General features: G+C 46.9%; 1 protein-coding gene across 3 annotated transcripts in view; it reads left to right on the top strand.

The window, feature by feature from the left end:
• The window catches only part of SMOC1 (SPARC related modular calcium binding 1), a 149,084-nt gene that overhangs the window by 79,845 nt on the left and 48,970 nt on the right, over positions 1-20,269 (top strand). For all 3 annotated transcript variants that reach the window (XM_055436265.2, XM_055436264.2, XM_055436263.2), the window contains exons 4-5: positions 11,293-11,392; positions 13,498-13,545. In XM_055436265.2, the coding sequence (XP_055292240.2) occupies positions 11,293-11,392; positions 13,498-13,545 (148 nt within the window). The remainder of the gene's footprint in view (positions 1-11,292; positions 11,393-13,497; positions 13,546-20,269) is intronic.

Below are 20,269 nucleotides of genomic sequence, written 5' to 3'. Positions count from 1 at the left end.
GAGCCATAGAGAAGCTGAATAGCTTGCTGAGAGTCACATAGCTTGCAAGTGAACAGAGTCAGGATTCAAACCCAAGCAGCCTGGTGACAGGGTTCTTGGTCCTAACCACTACACCATACTGCCTCTTAAAGGGCATGGCCTTCTTTTATAGTGGTATTGCCAACCTGGAGCTTATCCAGGAGGATAACTCAGGTGAGCAGGTTGGGGAAACATGTCACATGAGAAGTAATCAAAGGAGCCAGAGGTTGGTTTGGAGATGAGAAGAACCAATGGGTGGATGAGAAAGAGACGACCAAAGGGATGCATGAGGGCCATCTTCACACTTGGTCTGTGGATGCCAATTGCTTTCTCTTGAGTAGTCCCACAGAGCCGACCCAGGATCACTGAGTGAAATATTTAATGACTCAGATTCTGACTCAAACTCAGGAAGAACTTTTTACAAGAGGAGCAATCCACAGATGGAATATTTTACTCAATGAGGACTTCCCATCCCAGAAAGAGGAGACGGGACTGAAGGGGCATCCAGGTGGGGTGCTGTGGGGAAGGAGTGTGCTCCTGCACTGGGAAGGAGCTTAAACTGATGACCTCTTGGAGTCTCCTCCACGCCTACTATGATTTTATGAGTATAATGTCAAGTCTGGTGGGTAGGCACACAGTTGACCCACAGCAAACTCTTATTCAGGAACCTTCCAGGCAGACCCATTAATACACACACGTTCAAAGCTATTGCCACTCTGCTGTGGGTGCATATGACATATGCCAGGAGGTGACCCTGCAGGTGCAGGTCGTGACACGTGACACCGTGTCATAGTATAATGCTGCCTCTGAAGTGGGGGGGAGAGGTCAAGTCAGCTTTTTAAAGTCAATTAAACTCTACTGCAAAATGAACAGGATCAGATTTTTTTTTTCCCCTGTCAAAGTCTGGAAAAGTAAAAGGAACATGGGAGGGAGATATGAAGGCAGAAAAGTTTAATTAAAGTGAAATCAGATATAGAAGGGCTTCCCAGGTGGCGCTAGTGGTAAAGAACCCGCCTGCCAATGCAGAAGACAGAAGAGAGGCAAGTTTGATCCCTGGGTTGGAAAGATCGCCTGGAGGCGGTCATGGCAACCCACTCTAGTATTCTTACCTTGAGAATCCTTGACAAAGAAACCTGGTGGGCTCTTTGCAAAGAGTCGGACACAGCTAAGTGACTTAGCATGCACGCATGCACAGATATGGCAAGCAAGAAAGAGCTCCCACTCCTGCGGGCCACCCTTACCTCACCACTGGCCAGACCACCACAGCTCTGATCTGAACAAAGCTCCTACACAAAGAGACTTTTTTTATTGGATATTTTTAAAACATAAGAAAGTATTTGATTTCTTCCCTCCTGAAGTGGAAGTAGAAGTGAACAAATGAGAGGTGCTGTGTTTGCTGTTTACAAAACCTGGGTCATTCTAGGCACCAAACAAGAGGGAAGAAGTCAAGAAAATAAAGCTCTTTGTGTCCCTGAAACCCTGACACTAAGATTTTAAAAATATCTTTATGTGTGTGTTGGGGGGATATTCTCTACACTTTTTGGAAACTAAAAAAAAAAAAAAAAAAATATGTTCTTCATCATATATTTGGAAAAGTGGTCCTAACCCTGGCAATTAGGTGCCAATTTGTAAATTTTGACCTTACTCTTAAATAGCAGTTCAACTTGGGGAACAGTTGTAGAATCACAGAAGTTTTGGATCAAAAGGGACCTTAGAGATAATCTGGTTCATATTTTCCTTCCTCTCCCTGTCTCACCACATCCAGGGTTCAGGTTCTACTTATAATCTCTCACCAAGCCATCATCTATCTTCTGCTTGATTGCCACCAAAGACAGGAAACTTATTACCACCAATGGCAACATAATGCATTTTGGGCAAGTTTAGTTGGAAAGTCCTTCTCTGTGTTGACTTGAGAGTTCTAATTTCCAATAGATGACCCCCATTCTATCTAAGGGACTTACTGAATCCACAGAAATATCATTTTCCACAAAAGATCTGAAGACAAACACCATTATGTCCTTGTGAAGTCCTCGCTTACAGAAATATTTCTTTTCATCCTGGCAAAGATATTTAGTTCTAGCACTCATTCCCATATCATAGAGATAATCTGGTTCATATTTTCCTTCCTCTCCCTGTCTCACCACATCCAGGGTTCAGGTTCTACTTATAATCTCTCACCAAGCCATCACCTATCTTCTGCTTGATTGCCACCAAAGACAGGAAACTTATTACCACCAATGGCAACATAATGCATTTTGGGCAAGTTTAGTTGGAAAGTCCTTCTCTGTGTTGACTTGAGAGTTGTATGATTATTAACTCTCTACTGCTTGACTAATATCACGTTGGCAGCCATGTTACACCATCAACTCATAAAAAACATAGTCAACAAGGACTCCCACATTTAGAAGAATTTGAAATTGAGGGGTTACCTTCCTTCCTTGCCTCTCCTCCGTTAAATTCTGGAAGACCAGGTAAATACTCTAAAAGGAAAATCCCTCATTCCCCAGCAGACAGTGCTCCCTAGACTTGGCATAGAGCAGGAGACAGTGTCTACAGCCAGCAAGAATAACAGTGCTTTGAAGCTACTAAGGACATCCTTTCTGTAAAAAGGAAAGGGAAAAGGACAAAATCTGCTTGTGCTGAGTGCATTCTCTACATCCAACACTATTTTAGATGCTTCATGTATCTCGTCTCATTTTGTCGTCTCAATAACCTTCATGGTATGCACCGTTAGTCTCGTTTCATAAATAGGCTTGGAGAGGTTCAGTGACTTTGTGAAAGTCACACAGAGATGGTATTTAAACCCAGGTCATTTTGACTCCAAAGTCATGTTTTTCCTTCTGCATCCTGTTGCTTCTCATCCAAACCTGACTACAGATGAGGGGGACGTTTGTGGGATAACCTCTTCCAAACCGAGGGAAAAACAGCTCACGCTCGCCAGACCAAAAGGATTACACCATCCCTCCTGTCTACCCTCGCTTTTCTCACTGCAATCAAACTTTATTCCATGTGTGAAATCACCCAGAAGATTTAAGGCCACAATCGCTAGATTCCTGAATTGAAAGACCACATGTCATCAAAACAACTGGAACAGAAACACTTTGGAAAGAAGTGCTGTCCCACGGCCCCCTGCTCCCAAATTCCCACCTAGAAAAGTACTTGTTTCTTGAGTATTTCGTGATAAATGCCGGAAAGAATGGAGTGATGAAGTGTCTCTTAAAACAGTGGTGCTTGCAGTGTGGTCCCTGGACCAGCAGCAGCAGCATCACCTGGGGACTTGTTAGAAATGCATATTCTCCAACTGACCCCGTCCCTAATGAATCCAGAAACTCTGTGAGCAGGGCCTAGCCATTTGTTTTCATAAGCCCTCCCTCCCCATGAATCACTGTGCAATAAGCAATGTTCTCTTGCAGCTTCTGATGGAGAGAGGTTCTAGGGGGATAAGTGGCAACCTCAGATGGCCTGGAGACTCAGTCATTCAGCTAGGGTGCATGGCACTGATGTAAAAATATAATTTCTTACAAGAGGTCCTATAGGGAATGCAGAGGAAAGGAAATATGCCTGCTGAAAATACTGCACTGAAACTAAATTGTTGGGTAGATCTACAGCAAGGTGTTTAACTTTGTGCATTAGTTTCATCCAAAAAACCTAACTGCTTTGGAACAACTGTCAGATTAAAGAAAAAAATATGTTTCATAATCCCACTGCCAAGGAGAGTTAGAGAAATATCCACATGGCTTCTGCTCTTAGTTTAGCTTTTTCCCACTGGGAAATGTTCCTGTACATGATAGTAGTCATTTCATTACAAGTTTGGTAGTTGCTACTAAGAATGCTGAATCAAGCCTGTCTTTTTGCATATGGTTCACATTTTTCTATTTTACAAAAGAAGCACAAAGAAAAGGGATGTGGGAGGGATGTAGCCACTGGGTTGAAGGTGCCTTGGAGGGGACCCCAGTTGTCAGTGAAGGTCTGAGGCAATTCAAGATGGATTTCTTAATAAATAGAACATGAGAAAGCATTACAGAAAAGGAGGTGGGGATTTGCCTGAGGGAAATTGTTTCAAGAAAAGTGAACTAAATGAAAGCCTGATACCTGGATAGTAAGAAAGTATGACTGGGAAAAACAGAAATACAGCAAGGCCCTGCACTTCATTATACTGCCTTTTTTTTTTTTAAAAAAGAAAAGCATGTTTCAGAGAACTATACTACCCTGGAATGTTCCCAAACCGAACTTGGGTTCACTCTCCCTCACCTATGCACAGCAAAGCCAATTAACTGACACCAAGTTAAGGTGAAGGAACGTATGGCATTTATCACAGGGCACCAAGCAAAGAGAACAGGCAGCTCATTCTCAAAAGACCTGAATTCCCTCATGACTTTCAGGGAAGGGTTTTTAAAAGCAACATTTGGAGTGAAGGTTGTAGCTTGTGGACTTCTGACTGGTCGGTGGCGAGGTAATAGGGTGATGTTTCTGGAATTTTAATCATCAATGTCTGGTTCCATCCAGTCTAGGGTCTATATGCTGTGGTCAGCATGTAGTCATCATCATCCATCTATCTGTGTGGGAGGTCTTAGTTTCTGCAAAACAACTCAAAGATATGCATCAGATTATTGTGTAGATTCCTTGAGAAGGAACTGGGGCTGTTTTTTTTTAAATTTATTTATTTTTAATGGAAGGATAGTTGCTTTATAGTATTGTGTTGGTTTCTACGAAACATCAACATGAATCAGCCACAGGTTTACCTGTGTCTTCTCACACTTGGACATCTCTCCCACCTCTCTCCCCATCTAACCCCTCTCGGTCATTACTGAGCTGGAGCTGGGGCTCTGTGTTATTGAGGAACTATTTAAGCTATCATTGCTTTCCTTGCTTGACTGTTCTTCCTTTGTTTCTGCATTCTCTCACTTCCCTAGTTGATAGCTGCTTGAGTCTGCTCTCTGGAACTCAGGGAAGAACTCGGAGACTAAAGCCTTTTTCTACAAACAAGGAATGGGCTTTGATACCTGAGAGGGCCACACAGGGTCTTGTTCAGTTTCAACTCCCCCTTTTCTTTGATATTCCTCTACCCTCTGAGGGGAATACAAGCAGGATCAGAAAGGGGATAAAGTTTTGGATAGAGAGATTAATCATAAGCTCAGCAGGGGAACTCAGTTTTAAGGGGATTTGGGTTCACTCACTCAAAGTTAAGGGAAGTTCCAACAGTTAAAGAAGTTTAGGCATTGCTGCAAATCTTAGAGCTGAATTGTGAACTGATTTAAGGCTCTGAGAAGTCCTGCCATCAACAAATCTTTTTAATTTTATTTGGCTCAATATTTCCAAAATTATTTGGCTAGAGAACCCCTTCATCCCCAATAATTCCTGGTCACACCCCAAAGGGCACCAGCTGTATCCATTGCTATAGCAAAGTGACAGATAGAAAGATGGAGGAACAGCAGCTTCACATTCCAGGAGAAGGGAAGAACGTAGGCACACTTGGGGAGACTGTTCTCCTAGGGAAGCTGGTAGGAAAAACAGTAGAAGTCCAACAACAAATAAACTACTTTGAGATGTGAGGTCTGACCCTGTCCAAGGAGCCCCCCAAGAGCAGCTAGAGGAAAGCAGGCTGGCCAGGGGGCACAGCAGAGGCCCCCATGTTGTCACCTGAACTACTCCAGAACTGGCCTTCCACTCAAACTGGAGCAAAAGACTCTTGATTTGAATATTTATCCCACTTCCTCCCCTTCTCCCTCAAAAGAGTTCCATTTGCTAGAGAATTGCAAAGCATAAAGATACCTGGTCAGTTCCCTTATACACCAGCCCTGGGCCCCAGGCCTTCCTTGGTCTCCCTTCCAGGCCTGGGGGGCTTTCGTCTGCCAGGACTAGGTACTGGCCAGCATGCTATCTCTCTTGTCTCTGGATCTCGGTTTCCCCATTTGTAAAGCATTTGGGTGAGACTAGTGATCTCTAAGATTTTTCTCCAGCTCTGTCAATTCTGAAATTTTGTGAGAGCTTAGAGTTTGGGATCTGAATTCCTGTGCTGTTATGAACGAGCGTGATATTTGAACAAATAACCTCTGCTCCATGCACCTCTTCTATGAAGGATTTGCACACTGGGTGACCTTGAGGCCCAAATGAGATCCTGCCTCAGTCATGGCAGTGTTTGGAAAATCATTGTAAGATAGAAAGCGGTGTTTTCCATTTGGGCTGCGACATGTGAGTGCCCCTTGGCTCTACGTATGGCCCGTCGTCTCCTTTGCTTTTCTCATGGTTTCCTCCCTGGTTTGCTTTGCCCCGTGAGCTGCTGTTTGCTCTGCTCTCTGCTCATCAGTTACTCCGCTGTGCTCATGGGCAGTGCTGGCCTCCCACATCTTCCCAGGTGTCCACAAGCTGGGCTAATGCTGAAGACTAACAAGCTTAAAATAATTTCAGATTTGTCTTAATTTGGACAGAGAGGTTGACCTGAAGTAAACCACTGGGCTGTTTTTGCAAAGGGCTTCTTGCCAAAAATATTTAAGTATATGAGTCAGAGATGAAATTTCCTACCTAAGAACACATTGCAGTAAAAGCAGAGAGTAGCCTCACTTAGATTGATGTAAAAACACTTTTTGTCTTTTAAGGAAGACCCATCAGTTGACATTTTAACCTTCTCAAGGTTGTTCCAGAGTGGGGTAGGAAGAAATGCCATGGTTTGTATCTGTACTTTTGTGGTTAGAACAACCATGAGATTTGAAAACTGCACTAGATGCTAAACACTAGAAATGGCCAGTTACCTTGTCAGTTCCTCTTGGCCCATGCTCTTCACATAGATTAAGTCTGAAAGCTCATGAATTGGAGGTTGGTGTTTTGAGCAGGGGGAGGTAGAACAAAAGTGTTGTTGTTCAGTTGCTCAGTTGTGTCTGACTCTTTGTGACCTCATAGACTGCAGCACACCAGGCTTTCTTGTCCTTTACTATCTCCTGGAGTTTGCTCAAACTCATGTCTATTGAGTCAGTGGTGCCATCCAACCATCTCATCCTCTGTCACCCCCTTCTCCTCTTGCTGTTAATCTTTCCCAGCATCAGTGTCTCTTCCAATGAGTCTGCTCTTCAAATCAGGTGGCCAAAGTATTGCAGCTTCAGCTTCAGCATCAGTCCTTCCAATGAATATTCAGGACTGATTTCCTTTAGGATTGACTTGTTTGATCTCCTTGCAGTCCAAGGGACTCTCAAGAGTCTTCTCCAACACCACAGTTCAAAAGTATTAATTCTTCCATGCTCAGCCTTCTTTATGGCCAACTCTCACATCTGTACATGACTACTGGAAAAATGATAGCTTTGACTATATAGACCTTTGTCAGCAAAGTGATGTCTCTGCTTTTTAATACACTGTCTATGTTTGTCATAGCTTTTCTACCAAGGAGCAAGCATCTTTTAATTTCATGGCTGCAGTCACCATTTGAACAAGGAGGATTGCTTATTAATTTAAAACTATGAAGTTTGCATGGGAAGAAGGGAAACTAGGTAGGATTTAACATTTGGTCATGTATATATCGGAGAAGGCAATGGCAAGCCACTCCAGTACTCTTGCCTGGAGAATCCCATGGATGGAGGAGCCTGGTGGGCTTCCGTCTATGGGGTCACACAGAGTCGGACATGACTGAAGTGACTTAGCAGCAGCAGCAGCAGCAGCATGTATATATAAACCATTATAATTTACATCCTGATTGCTTTTCTACAAGAAACATTACTTCTCTCTTCTGAGAGTAATGAAACTATTTCTATATGAAAATAAACTTCCCCTTCTTTTGCTCAAACTTTTTCACACTTTTTGCTGATTTCAAATTGCCCCTTCCCTTGGGACTGGTTGGAATAGAATGTTCTCTAGTTTCCATCAGAGAATCTGGCTGTGATTTTTTTTTTTTTTTGAGTGCAGATAGTTGGCTAAAAAAATAACACTATGATAATAAAAATAAATAGCTAAGTTTAACTGGGCACTTACCATGGGAGCTAAGTGCTTTATTTACATTATCTAGTGTAATCCGCCCAGCAACTGAGTGAGGTAGGTATTATTATCTCCCGCTTTCTAAATGGTCATGGACAGTCTGAAGCTTGGTTTGACTACAAACCTTTTCAAGGCTGCAAAGGGTTGGAAAGTTCAGTGGTTAACTGGAAGTGGCGGAGCTGGTTAGTTAAGGAAGGCAGGCTACCGTCTGACTCTGTGACCACTGCTTTCTGTCTTCATATGACTTCTTTTTCTTCAAGAAGACATCTTGGAAACTTCCCAAGACAATTTGCAGACAACCTCTAGGTGGAGAACTGTGGGTCCATCCACCTGGAGACCCTCCAGCAAAGGAAAGTAACCTTGCCGGGTGCTTCCTGCAGCAGTCTAGTTCCCCTGGGTCTTCTTTTGTTCACTGTTGTTCTTTCCTCGGCAGCACACCTGGGGCAGGTGTGCCCGTAACTGTGGGTTCCAAGCCTCAGAGGAACATGGCAGCAATTCCTCATTCAAGCTCAGTTGTAAAACTCTGAAGGACTTGGAAGCAGTCTTCAGCCTGTGGACTTTGTCGTCTGGAGTCTATTCCTTGGAGCCTGGTCTGAGGAAAATGCTGAGGGCCCTGGGGAGAAACGGGGGCTGTGTTTGGGCCTGTGGGCCTGGCGTGTGGGCTGGGAGGCAGCATCTGTATGTCCGAAGGAGCACGGTGGGTACTCTCAGGTAGCATGTGGCTCTGGGGACCCTTGGAGCCCCAAGGTCAGATTATATCCCCTGGAACAAAGCTTTGGGCTTTGTCTCTTCTTCAGGCCTGTGCTTCTGTCCCCAGCCGCCTCAGCTGGGACTCTGCAGGCCCAGGAGGAGGGGCGCTCCGTGTCGTCTAGGAGTCGGACCTGGGGATGGGGTATCATCCTCAAGAAAGAGATGCTGGCCTTGGCCGTGAGAGCCAAGGGGCCCCGGGGTGAGTCAGTGTGGCCACTGGCCCCAGGGACAGACTACCCCATGGAAGAAGAAGCAGCCAGTCAGGCCCCATTAAAATGCTGCCCCTGGTGAGGAGCCGTTGCCTGCGGGCCGTGCAGAGTCTGAAGGGGTGGACTCCAAGTTTCTGGGAGTGCTCCGCACAAGAGTCTCCCAGGCTTCCCGGGAGTGTTTGGACTCACGTTGGAGGCTGGCTGGCCAGGCTCTCTGACACAGCCGAGAGCAATCTTGCCGCAGCCATCCTGTATCCAGCCACTGGCCCAGACCAGGCACTGGTCTCACACTCTCTGTTTTCCTGGCCAGTGCCCTCCAGGTTCGGTGCTAGGATCCTCGTTTTATAGATGGGCCTCAAGGACCTAAGTAACTTAACTGCCAAATCTGTAACTGGCTGGATCTAGGATTCAAATCCAGGTGTATCTGGGTTGCTCTCCATTCCACCCTTAGGCCTCCTCGGAAGGTAGCACTAACCTGCCAGAGGACGCTGATCTTGAGTGAGCATCTGGGGTAGCAAGCATGATCTTGGGATTCAGGGCTTGTCTCCACGAGATGAAGCAGGAGTGAAACGTGGTCCTTTGGTGAAGGCATTGAGCACAGTTTCCCTGCATGCATGGTACAGGTAAATGCCTCGATTATACAGTCATCATACTGGTAGGAGTGAGGTGCCCTGCATTTTGTTCTTAAATTCCGATTTCTGAGTGCAGGTCTGTAATGAAACAGCTAGTTTTGGGGAAAACGGTAGTGTTTGGTACCATCACAAGAGCAGAAGTCTTTTCTGTAGCTTTTCTGCCTTGCTGATAATGTAAAGACTTTACAGAGGCTTCTGATCTGCCCTTTCCTTCTGTACCCTGTATCTCTCACCTCTCAGTTTGTATGCCTTTGCTGTCTATCCTCAATTCTGATATGTCCTTGATCCCAAGAGGCATCTTTTCCCCACACTTTAATGTCTGTGCGGTTGGCATACATCTTGTAATTGAGGTCTACATTTAATGTGGCAGGGCTGTTTAAATTGCTGTTACATTTTTAGGATGGATAGAGACCAAGAATTCAGGAAATATGATAATTCATGCATTTATTCAACTCATCAAATGCCTACAATAAATCTCAGGCATTGTGCTAGATGCTTGGAATATAGAAACAGCCAAGTTTCAGTCTCTTGCCTTTGGGAGGTCACAGTCTAATGGGGGAGATAGACTAGACAGATCAACAGACTCCTTGTAATAGGGGGAATTGGGGGAAGCAGGCTGTGTGGAGGGTTGGAGGCAGGAGGGGGAGGACGTGGGGAGCCTGGGACCACTTTAAGGAGGTGTATCCTGAATGAGGTGGGAAGACAGAGGCTTGGGAGTAGGCTGGGATGGGTTGGGGAATGGTGTTCCAGAAAGATTGACTGGTTGAAGCAAACAAAGGTTCAGAATCGTGAGACACTGGGATGTGTTTTTGAGCCTCAACAAGTTGCCTGTGGCTGAAATGGAGGATATGTGGAGACCTGGGGGTAAAACGGGGATGTGGGGAGAGCAGGGATCATGGAGATCCCTTAGCTTGTGCAAATCAGCATCATCTCCATCCTGGGTCCAATGGCAAGTCTTTGAGGTATTTTAAGCAGGGGAGTGATGCCCAGATTTGTGTAGAAAGTGGGTGGAAAAGGGACGGTGGGGTGTGGTGGAAGAGGTGAACAGAGTGACAACTATTGAAAGAGAAAGAAGAGTTACCCTGAATAAAGCCCAAAGCCTCGTCTTTATTTACTGTTCCCAGGCAGTGTGGACCTGACCAGGGAGGCTTGAGGAAGAGCAAGCAGTGGTGCAGCAGGGCATCTCGAACTAGCACCTGCAGGCCCAAGTGGCCTTATTCCTGCCTTAGCTGCATCATGTGTGGCCTTCTCTCAGGAAGGTCACATGATCAGTAGGCAAGCTGACTGTCAGAACAACTGCTGGGAAAAGCTAGAAAAAGAACAAAAGCCTTTCACTTGTCTCTGCTTGTTAAAGGTTGTATCAACCTACAGCAATGACATTCCAACTTGTACTTGCCAAATTAGTTCACCAATCGGAACTTCTTACAAATAGATGGGACACACAGTGGACGTTTCTGAGTGTGGTGTAAGAGATTAAGTGTTAAATGTCATAAGGAAACAACGTGAAGCCCAAGATAAATGGCTGTGGTTGCTCCTGGGAGTCACACAGAAAACACAGTGTTTTCTGGCCCATCTTCAAGGGACACGCTGGGAGAAGGCTGCTGGAGTGAGAGGTGGAAGGAGCGCTCCGCCTTGCTGGGGAGGGTTTGAAACGGATGGGAGGCCACTGTTGATACTGTGACCCAAGACTTATGGTTCTTTTCTACTTCCCACTTCCTGAACAGGTGCAGTGCCATACTTACACCGGGTACTGCTGGTGTGTCACCCCAGATGGGAAGCCCATCAGTGGCTCTTCTGTGCAGAATAAAACTCCTGTATGTTCAGGTACCGTAGGGAAGGGCGGGAAGAAAGAAAAGGGTTGGAGAGAGATGCCTTGGCTGGTCTCCTGCATCTGTGGTGGGCCTTGGAAAGACTGGTGGTGGTTATGAGTTCTCTTCCGGGTCAGGGAGAAGTCCATCTGAACACGCTTCCTCTGTTGGGAGCTGGGTGATAGGGTCAGTATATGTCTCTGGGTATGTATTTGTTTATTTTGAGTTTAGGTTTCTGGTTCAATGCTCTTTTCCCGAGCATCAGCTGCAACCTCTAGAGAGCACGGTCTATAAGTTTATAGCTTGTGTGCTCTTGGTTACTGGGGACCCTTGGCACACTTTGTCGAGATAGATTTCAAGGCTGCATGGGAGTTCAGCATCAAAGGCTCTGATGACCAATTAGTGATGTCTTTCATGGGTGCAGGAGAGGGGAGTGGTGGTCTGTGTTGCCATATGTTTGCCACCAATGTAACATACAGTGATGGAAAACATTTGTGCCAGTGGCCCTGAAATCTGACTGTCATCAGCGGTGCCTGGGGAATTCAAAAGGAACCCAAATGTTGAGGCTTCTCCTTCAATATTTGGATCCAGTAGGACTAGAGTGAGACTTGGAGTCTACATGCTTATGAAGCTTCTCAGGTGGTTCTGATGCTGAGACAAATTAGGGAACCACTCTTTCATAGCGACCCTCCTAGTAAGTCCATAGGAAAAATCAAGTCTTTTCTATTTCCAACTTTATGGGCATAGAGAAATTTTGTTCTTAGATCAGTTTGTGGGATTGTGTATTATGGATTTATAGACCCCCCACACTTCCATTCTGATGGTAAGGAAATTCAAGTCACTCCCTTAATTCACTATGCAGCTCAGCCCATGTTAAAAAAAAAAAAAGTCTGTCCCACCCACCAGCTGCTTCCTATTTCTCTGTAATCTGTGTATATGAGATTTTATGTATTTACGTATTTTTAATTTTTAAGTGCAAGCAAAGTATAAAACATTATTCTAACGCCTATGGGAAATTCCAAACTCCAGCAGTCCTGTCCTAACATTTTTCTTTTTCCCCTAAATTTATTCATTTTTTTCGACCAGCCCTGCTATATAAGGGGAAGAGTGAGTGGAAAGGGCAGTAAGTATCTACATTAGGAAACCAAAATTTGCAGGCCAAAAAGGAAAGTTTACTTTATTTGTGGTTTACATGGAAACTGGAAACCTTAATTGGGGTTGGTGTGGGGAGGGGGAGGAATGAAACCTTCTTGCAAATGACCTGGAAAGTTTCATTTAAAGCAAACAAATATGCTAGAAACAAGTCATGCAGGGTAATATAATTGAATTCACACAAAACTCGTATATGGAGAAGGGGTCGGATGTGAACGGGGATGGATTTCTTCTCTTTTGTCGTGGGGACCTCCCCCGATGCCCTTCTATGCTTGAGCTGGCTGTGCCCTGCATGTGTGGGGCAGGGCATCCCGGGGAAGGCAGGTGCAGCAGGGTCAGGGCTGTCAGATGGGGGTACAGGGCACCCGAGTACATACAGGGCACCGCGTTTGGCTAAACCCACCCACTACCCACCCTCCTGAGGATCGGGCTGCGTCTAGAAAATTGTTTCCATGCCTCAGACTATTTTGGCCCATTCAGTACAATTGGGCCAACAATTTTCTACTTAATGCAGATGGAAAATCGCCGATTTCCTGCCCTCACCGGCAAGGGATGTCAATCACTGCATTTGCAGTGAGAGGGGTTTTCTTTGCCATCGGCCCTACGGACTGAATGTGGCTCAGAACGTGGAACTGGTGGGAAGTGGAGGCGAGGGGGCAGTGAGTGGAATGTTCAACAAAGGAGTTATGTGGATGTGGAATTTTGTAAAAATCTGCTCGAGACTATTGCCAGGGAGCCTGGAAATCATGGTTCATCTCAACACTGCTGTGATACCAGTGACATTGATGTTAAACAAACCCCACTCCCATGTGTGCATGTACTCACTTTGTATATAATGTTCCTAGTTGTGTATACAGTATCTATACACACAACCATATGCTCCTAACAGCAGGCTTTACCAACTCTTTGAAAGAAACCAACCGCGATGCATTCTGAACGTCTGTGTTTTTGTTTCCCCTCTCACCCAAGGTTCGGTCACCGATAAGCCTGCGAGCCAGGGTAACTCAGGAAGGAAAGGTGAGTGGAGTTTCACGCTTTATCTAAATGTTTGTTTCTAAAGCCAGTCCAAGCAGGCATTCTTAGACAAGATGGAAGGAGCCTGGGGTGAAAGCTAAAAGTGCCCTGCAGAGAATCTGCATTCTTATTCTGTTCCCTCCCAGAAGCCCTGGAGGTAAGTAAGGCTCATCACCTCCCAGAATTTCTGAGAGAGATGAGCAGTGCACTTTGCAGGCGAGGACCCTGATACCCTTGGTCCTGGGAAGTTCAGTCAATCAACTACCAGTGTGTAGCCAGTGTTAAACAGAAAAGCCCAACGAAGGCAGGCATGCCCAAGTCTACCCAGACTCTTCTATTTTGGAAACCTAGCTGAGCACTTTTTTTTTTTCCTCTTTGATTCTCCTTGATGATTGCTCTGGCACCTCCAGAGTCTCTTCACTAAGACTAGGATGCTCCATGGGCATGTGACCTGGGCAGCTGTGGTCTTGAAATTCTTAGTTATTTTGCCCTTGAACTTGGGTTTTGTCAGTACAGTGCGATGGGACAACGAAGCGTCCATGTGGGCAGTAGAGACACGCGTACTGTGCGTATTCACTGTGGCTTCATTGACTGATAGCTTTTGTGATGAGGGCTATGGGTCTTCCATAACCTGCTTAGAATTTTCATTTTTCTTTACCTGGAAAGTAAGAAAGTATTTGTAACTCAGTCGTGGTCTGATTTTTGCCACCACATAGAATGTACCCCGCCAGACTCCTCTGTCCATGGGATTTCCCACCAAGAATAATGGAGTGGGTTGCCATTTCCTTCTCCAAGGGATCTTCCCAACCCAGGGGTCAAACCTGGGTCTCCTGCATTGCGGGCAGATTCTTTACCGTCTGAGCCACTACGGAAGCCTTTCTTTACCTAGAACAATGATAAATAGCAAGTTGAAAAACACCATGACAAATCAAGAGAGAGACTATGGAGGAAAGGATCAGACAATATTTTTGGTGTCTTTCGTAACACCCTTTCTACTGCTTTTTGGAGAAAAGGCTTTTTCACTCTGCACTGGGCCCTACAAAATGTGCAGCTGGCCTTGACGAGGGCATTTGTCTGAGTGCTGGTTAGTGGACCAGCCAACATGAGGAATGGGCCCCTGGGATGTGCTGACCATACTTTCCCATATAGAAGACGCTAAGATTCGCCACTTCTTACCTCCAGAGCAGCATACATACAGACAGCTGGTGGTTGCATGGAAAACAGGTTTCACTTTTATTGCCCCTGCAAGCACTCCAGAAGGCCCATTTTGGGGTCTCAGGTAAAACCCAGGTGGGAGATCTCAGCTGAGTTTGAGCCCTCCTACTTGACTCTGAGCCTTGGGAACTTCATGCTCATGAGAGCTATATGGAGAGTTGGGCCTGCAAGGATCAGAATGGGGCAAGCAGGCTTATCCTACACTGCAGTCACAGAGAGACCAAGGTGAGGCCCTGGCCCTTGCCCCACATGCTAATTCCGTGGGGACCCAAAGAAGAGGCCTAGTCCCCCTGCTTGAATGGAGGAGCTGAGAGTCTGGAGAACCTGCTCTCCCTGCATCAGGTGCTCCAAGAAGATATGGGAGTGGAGCTTGGTGATGCCACCTCCTTCTCGAAACCATGGACCAAAGGACCCAATGGGCTGCTCCCTTACCAGCGAAGAGGAATGAGTAAGTGGGAGAAAAGAAAGTACTTTGCAGCCGCAGGGAGACAGCCTTGAATGTTGGTGGTTCCCTTCTAGGAGGAAAGGCAGGAGAGGGGATAAACATTTCTTCCTGCAAAGATCTGAAATCATCAACACTGGGAGTGGCGTGCTGTAATTGATTGGGGTTGGAAAAGGGAACTGCCTTCAGTTTTGCTTGTTGCCGCTGAAGTCTTCAGGAGCATAAGCTTTAATCCTGGGCATGAGGTCCTGGTGGTAGGAAAAAGAAAGAGCAGTCATGCAGAACAGACCACCCAGACTTTCCCCACCAAAGAGAACAGAGTGCATGATGCTGGGTGAAGCACCTGCCCCAAGAAAGGCCAACCAGAGGATCTGGCTTTTAAACTGCACAGAGAAATACTTCCCAGGTTGTCTTGTATGTTGTGAATGACAGTAGGAATCAGACCCGTGCTCACAGCAGGCTCTTGCTGATCCAGGTGGGAGAAGGCAGGGGAATCTGATTCCTCCAGGGAAGGGGGTGGAGAGAGTGTGAAGCCTCAAGTTCCCACCTCTTCACTCCCTTATCCCAGCATGTTCCTCCATTCCAGCTGGTGGTGTAGGGGCTTCCTCTTTGGTGCAAAGGCTTGGCAGTGGGGTGGGGAAGATGCTAGGCTTCACTTGCCCCCTGGAGACTTGACTTCTGCCCAGTGGCCTCTCTTTCCTTCTACTTTGGAGGGTTCCCAGAGGTGCTGCAGTCTGTGGGGTCGCAAAGAGTCAGACACAACTGAACAACAGCAGAGGTGTTGAATCTCTTCTCTTTGTCTGCCGCGGGCAGGGCAGTGAAAAGCCACCTGTGGAAGGCCCACCTGAAGCTACACCTGTCCAGGAAGCTGGGGTTTGAATGGGGACAGGGTGCGAGAGGGCATTGGTAATATCCTGTGTCGGCCCCGCCGAGGTGCCTCTTCAGCTGCCACTTAAGAATGGAATGTGCTCCGGAGGGCAGCAGGTGGGAAGACACAAAGGGCCCTTGTCTGAGCTCGTGCCCACATGGGGGGTCTCCCAGACGGCATCTCCTGAGAGCCGCAGCTCCAGAGACCTGCCCAGAGGGATGCTCGGCCCAGAGGACGGTGAGAAAGGAGGCGAGGCCGGGGGTCTCGGTGTGTGTGTGTGGGGGGGGCTGGGGGGTTGGGAGCAGGGGAGGAGCACACCCAGCTCTTTCCCCACCCTTCTGCCTTTTTGAACATGCTCCATGGACCGAACTTGGAGGGATCGGTTCTCTCTGCCTGGGAGGAATGAAAAGGCGTATTGTGCAATGGAGGGTCTGGTTGCCGGCCAGGAATCAGTCCTCTGAAGGCAAGGAGGAGAAAGGCAGAGTGGGAGGAGGCTGGGGGAGGAGGCCCGGGGAGATAGCAGGAGGCAGGAGAGAGGGAGAGAGGCCAGGCGGTAGCAGGTCACAGGCGTCTGGCCAGCAAGCAGGTCTGGGTCGCTCCTGCTCCCGGGTCCACAGGTGTGGGGCCTGAGGGGAGAAGTTGGGGGGAAGGAGGGAGGGAGGCCCGGTTATCTTACCCAGATGCACGTGCTGCAGGAGGGGAGGAGGGTCAGAACTTCAGACTGTTTACTTAATCCCCTGGAATGTCTTCGCTGTGCTCTGTTCTTTGGGCCCCTTGTGTTTCCCCGGACTCCTTTATGGGCACATGTGTGGTAATTAACACATGCGGGGTAGGTCCCGGGCCATGTGTTTGAGTTTCAAATATCCATTGATCTGGGGCACTCCCATCCTGCAGCCGTCCCTTCTCTGATGGTCCTCGCCCTCCGAGAGAGATGGAAGGAGTATGTGTGCATTTAGGGGGCGGGGGGCACACGTGCATCCACATGTGTTTTATTGATGCTACAGAGGAATATCAGAAGAGAGGAAAGGACCCCCCAGCAGCCCCTGAGTTCTGACCATCTGCTGCTAAAACAGTTGAAAGCTGCAGAAATTGAGAGGAAGGAATTTGGGGTTTCCGTTGAAGTAGAAAAGTGACTGGGAAGCAAAATGTGATTTAGAGGTGGTGATTTTACCCTGAGCAACTTTTCCTGGCCCACCAAGGCTTGTGGATTTTCCCGAGGTGCCTCTTTCAGGGGTCTAGATGCCCACAAATGTGGGCGATTTGAGGGAGTTTCCCGGATAACCTAACACAGAGTCAAGGACTGGTCCTAGGCTTCATTGCTCCTGAGGTGCAGTAAGGACGTTCTCAGCTTCCAGTGGGGTGTTGGTGGGGCAGGTGAAGAATGGGAGAATAGTGGGAGAGGACCTGGACAGTGATTTCTGGCAGTTTCTGGGAACTTTTTCTCCAGAGCGCCTAGGATATATGGCCAATGAAAATTTAGGGTCATCGGGAGTTTTCTGCAGTTTGCTCTTTTCTTACTTCTAGGAGCTCTGGGAGTGAGCAGTGTAAGGAAAGTGAGAGAAGAATAAAAGCATTTAGAAAACTGCTCTCTTTTCTGCAATGCTCCTGTATTTGTCAAGCCAGTCTTGGAGAGAAGCGGAACTTCCAAAATTCAACTTGGAGAGACTTCTTTTATTGCGCCCCACCCCCGCCCCTCCACTGACTGCTCCACAGTGTGTGTTCCAAGTGAAGAAGGGGTCATAGTTATTTTTCCAGAGTCCATCTCTGAGTCTCGGTTTGGAGGATGTCTCATGGGGTTTGGTCTACAGGTTGATGCCAGCTTGGAGACCTTTGTTACTCCAGTGGTAGAGCTATCAGCACTCCCTCTCAGGGCCGAGGGATGTGCTTAGGGCAGGGATGATGGATGGCAGGTCTCCCAGATGAAGGGGCTCGTGTGGTCTCTAGCCTCCACCCTCATGGGGGTTTCCTTGCATTACCTCAACACCTGAAGGGGTTTCCTTGCATTGCCTCAAACCTGGTTGAGGTGTGCAGAGCCAGCTGTCTCAGAGCATCCTATGCACAGAATGTCACCTTGTTAACGTGTCTTTCACCTCTTCCCAGCCACCTCTTTTTTCTCTTCTCTCAGCCCAGAGAGGGCAGCTAGATTCATAGGTGATCTGTCAGCCTTGCCAGCAGATGGCTTAAGTCTGATTACCTTCCAGCCTGGGCTGGATTTGAATGGAGATTACCTCTATGTGTTGACCTCGGCTCACACTGGATTTCCCTGCGGAGAATCATTCATTCTGATGCGTGCCTGCTACAAACTGCACCTAAGCATCTCCAGGCCCATGAGATGCAGCTCTTCTCTTCTCTGCATGCAGGCTGCTGCTGCTGTCTGGTGTCCGAGCCACCCTGACCAAGCCTGGCATATCAGTGTTTCAGCTTCCAAGAGATCAGTTGCAGAAGGCGTGTGCACGAGTGTGCTTGAGTATTCAAGTGAGCCTCAGGGAGTAACTCCATCTACTCAACCGCCCGCCCTCCATCTCAGCCCCTATTCTGTGGTCTCCAAAAGAAAGTTTACGAGTGGAGGATACCTGATTTCCAAGGAGTGGAGAGGAAACAGGGTTTGTGATCTAGAAAAGCCCTCTAGCCATGGGTTCTAACGAGTCCGCCGGTGTTGTTAGTGACTGCTGGTGTTTTATACTTGGCTGTTTTATTCTTTCATTCAACAAATATTCATTGAGACTTCAGTGCCAGCTTTGTTACAGTCCCTGAGGACCCAGTGGCGGGTGAAATGTAAGAGCCCTCAGCTCGTGGAGCTCACACTCTGATGGTCTTAGCCTCTTCTTGTGGAAGGTATTGTCATGGAGGGGAAGCCTCCCAGAGGAGCACAGACTTCTAGATGCTGGGATACTGGAAAGCAGAGGAGGGATGGCAGGTGGCTCCTCCAAATGCCCTGGCCAGTATCTCCCAGAATTAGAGCCTTTAAGGAGAGACTCTTGGAGGAGGCTGCCTGGGATGAGCATGGTCCACTAGCAAGTTCTTGATTCTTCTGCCTGGTAGCTTTGTGGGGCTCCCGAAGTCTAGGGGACGGCTCTGAGCTTGTCTGGTCACTGAGGATATGTTCCTTGGCTGAATGAGTTCAGTTCCAAGTGTGGCCCAGCAAGCTGGAGGGAGGCAGGGATATCAGTCTGTGGGTGGACAGGCCTTGGGGCCACATCTGAACCACTTTTCCAGCCCTAAGCGCCACATAGCTCTTGTGGTCAAGGCCAAGGAGTTGTCACTCTCTGGTCCTGTTGTATCTGTTGAAGGAAAGTCATGAGGTTCAAGGGCTGCTTATTCTATAATTTATGTGGAAAGGCAATGGTGTTGTTGTTTAGTCCTCAAGTTGTGTCCGACTCTTCCCGACCTCATGGACTGCAGCACACCAGGCTTCCCTATCCTTTACTATCTCCCAGAGAAGGCAATTGTACTAGAGTAGCTGAAACAATTTTTAAAAAGGAAGTGCGAGGAATCACTGTATGTGATTTTTTTTTTAACGAAGAGATCTTTAATATTTTACTCCCTTCATGACCCTTTATGAATTTTCAATCCATGCTTTCCTTTGGTCATCTAAACAAATGTGGTGACGCCATATTTTTAAATGTCTATTTTATTCTTTTTAAAATTTATTTTGACTTAGTTTTTTAAGAGTAGTTTTAGGTTCGCAGCAAAATTAAGAGGAAGGTCCTGAAATTTTCCATATGCCCCCTGTCCCCACACATGTCACCTTCTCCACCATGAACACCCCCCACAGAGTGGGTACCTTTGTTACAACTGATGAACCTAAACTGACACATCATTAACACCCAAAGTTCACAGTTTATATTAGGATTCACTCTTGGTGTCGTATTCTCTGTGGGAATAGACACATGAGTAGTGGTATCCACCATTATAGTATCATACAGAGTATTTTCACTGTCTGTTGACCTAAGGATCAACAGAACAGAACAGAGAACCCAGAAATAGACATACACAAGCTCGGCAAACTGACTTTTGAAATGTGCAAAAGGAATTCAGTGGAGTAAAGGTCATCCTTTCAACAAACGGTGCTGTAGCAATTGGGCACCCAGTAGACAAAAACAAAAACAACTCCCCAAGACCTTCAGCCTAAACCTCACCCTCATACAAAAATTAACTCAAAATGGATCTTGGACTTAAATGTAAAATCTAAAGCTATTAAA

The sequence above is a fragment of the Moschus berezovskii genome, chromosome 9, assembly GCF_049115385.1.
Source record: "Moschus berezovskii isolate FMDL1 chromosome 9, NW_MosBer_1.0, whole genome shotgun sequence".
Classification (NCBI taxonomy): domain Eukaryota; kingdom Metazoa; phylum Chordata; class Mammalia; order Artiodactyla; family Moschidae; genus Moschus; species Moschus berezovskii.
The sequence above is the reverse complement of the archived record's forward strand: the minus strand, read 5'-3'. Positions and strand labels throughout refer to the sequence as shown.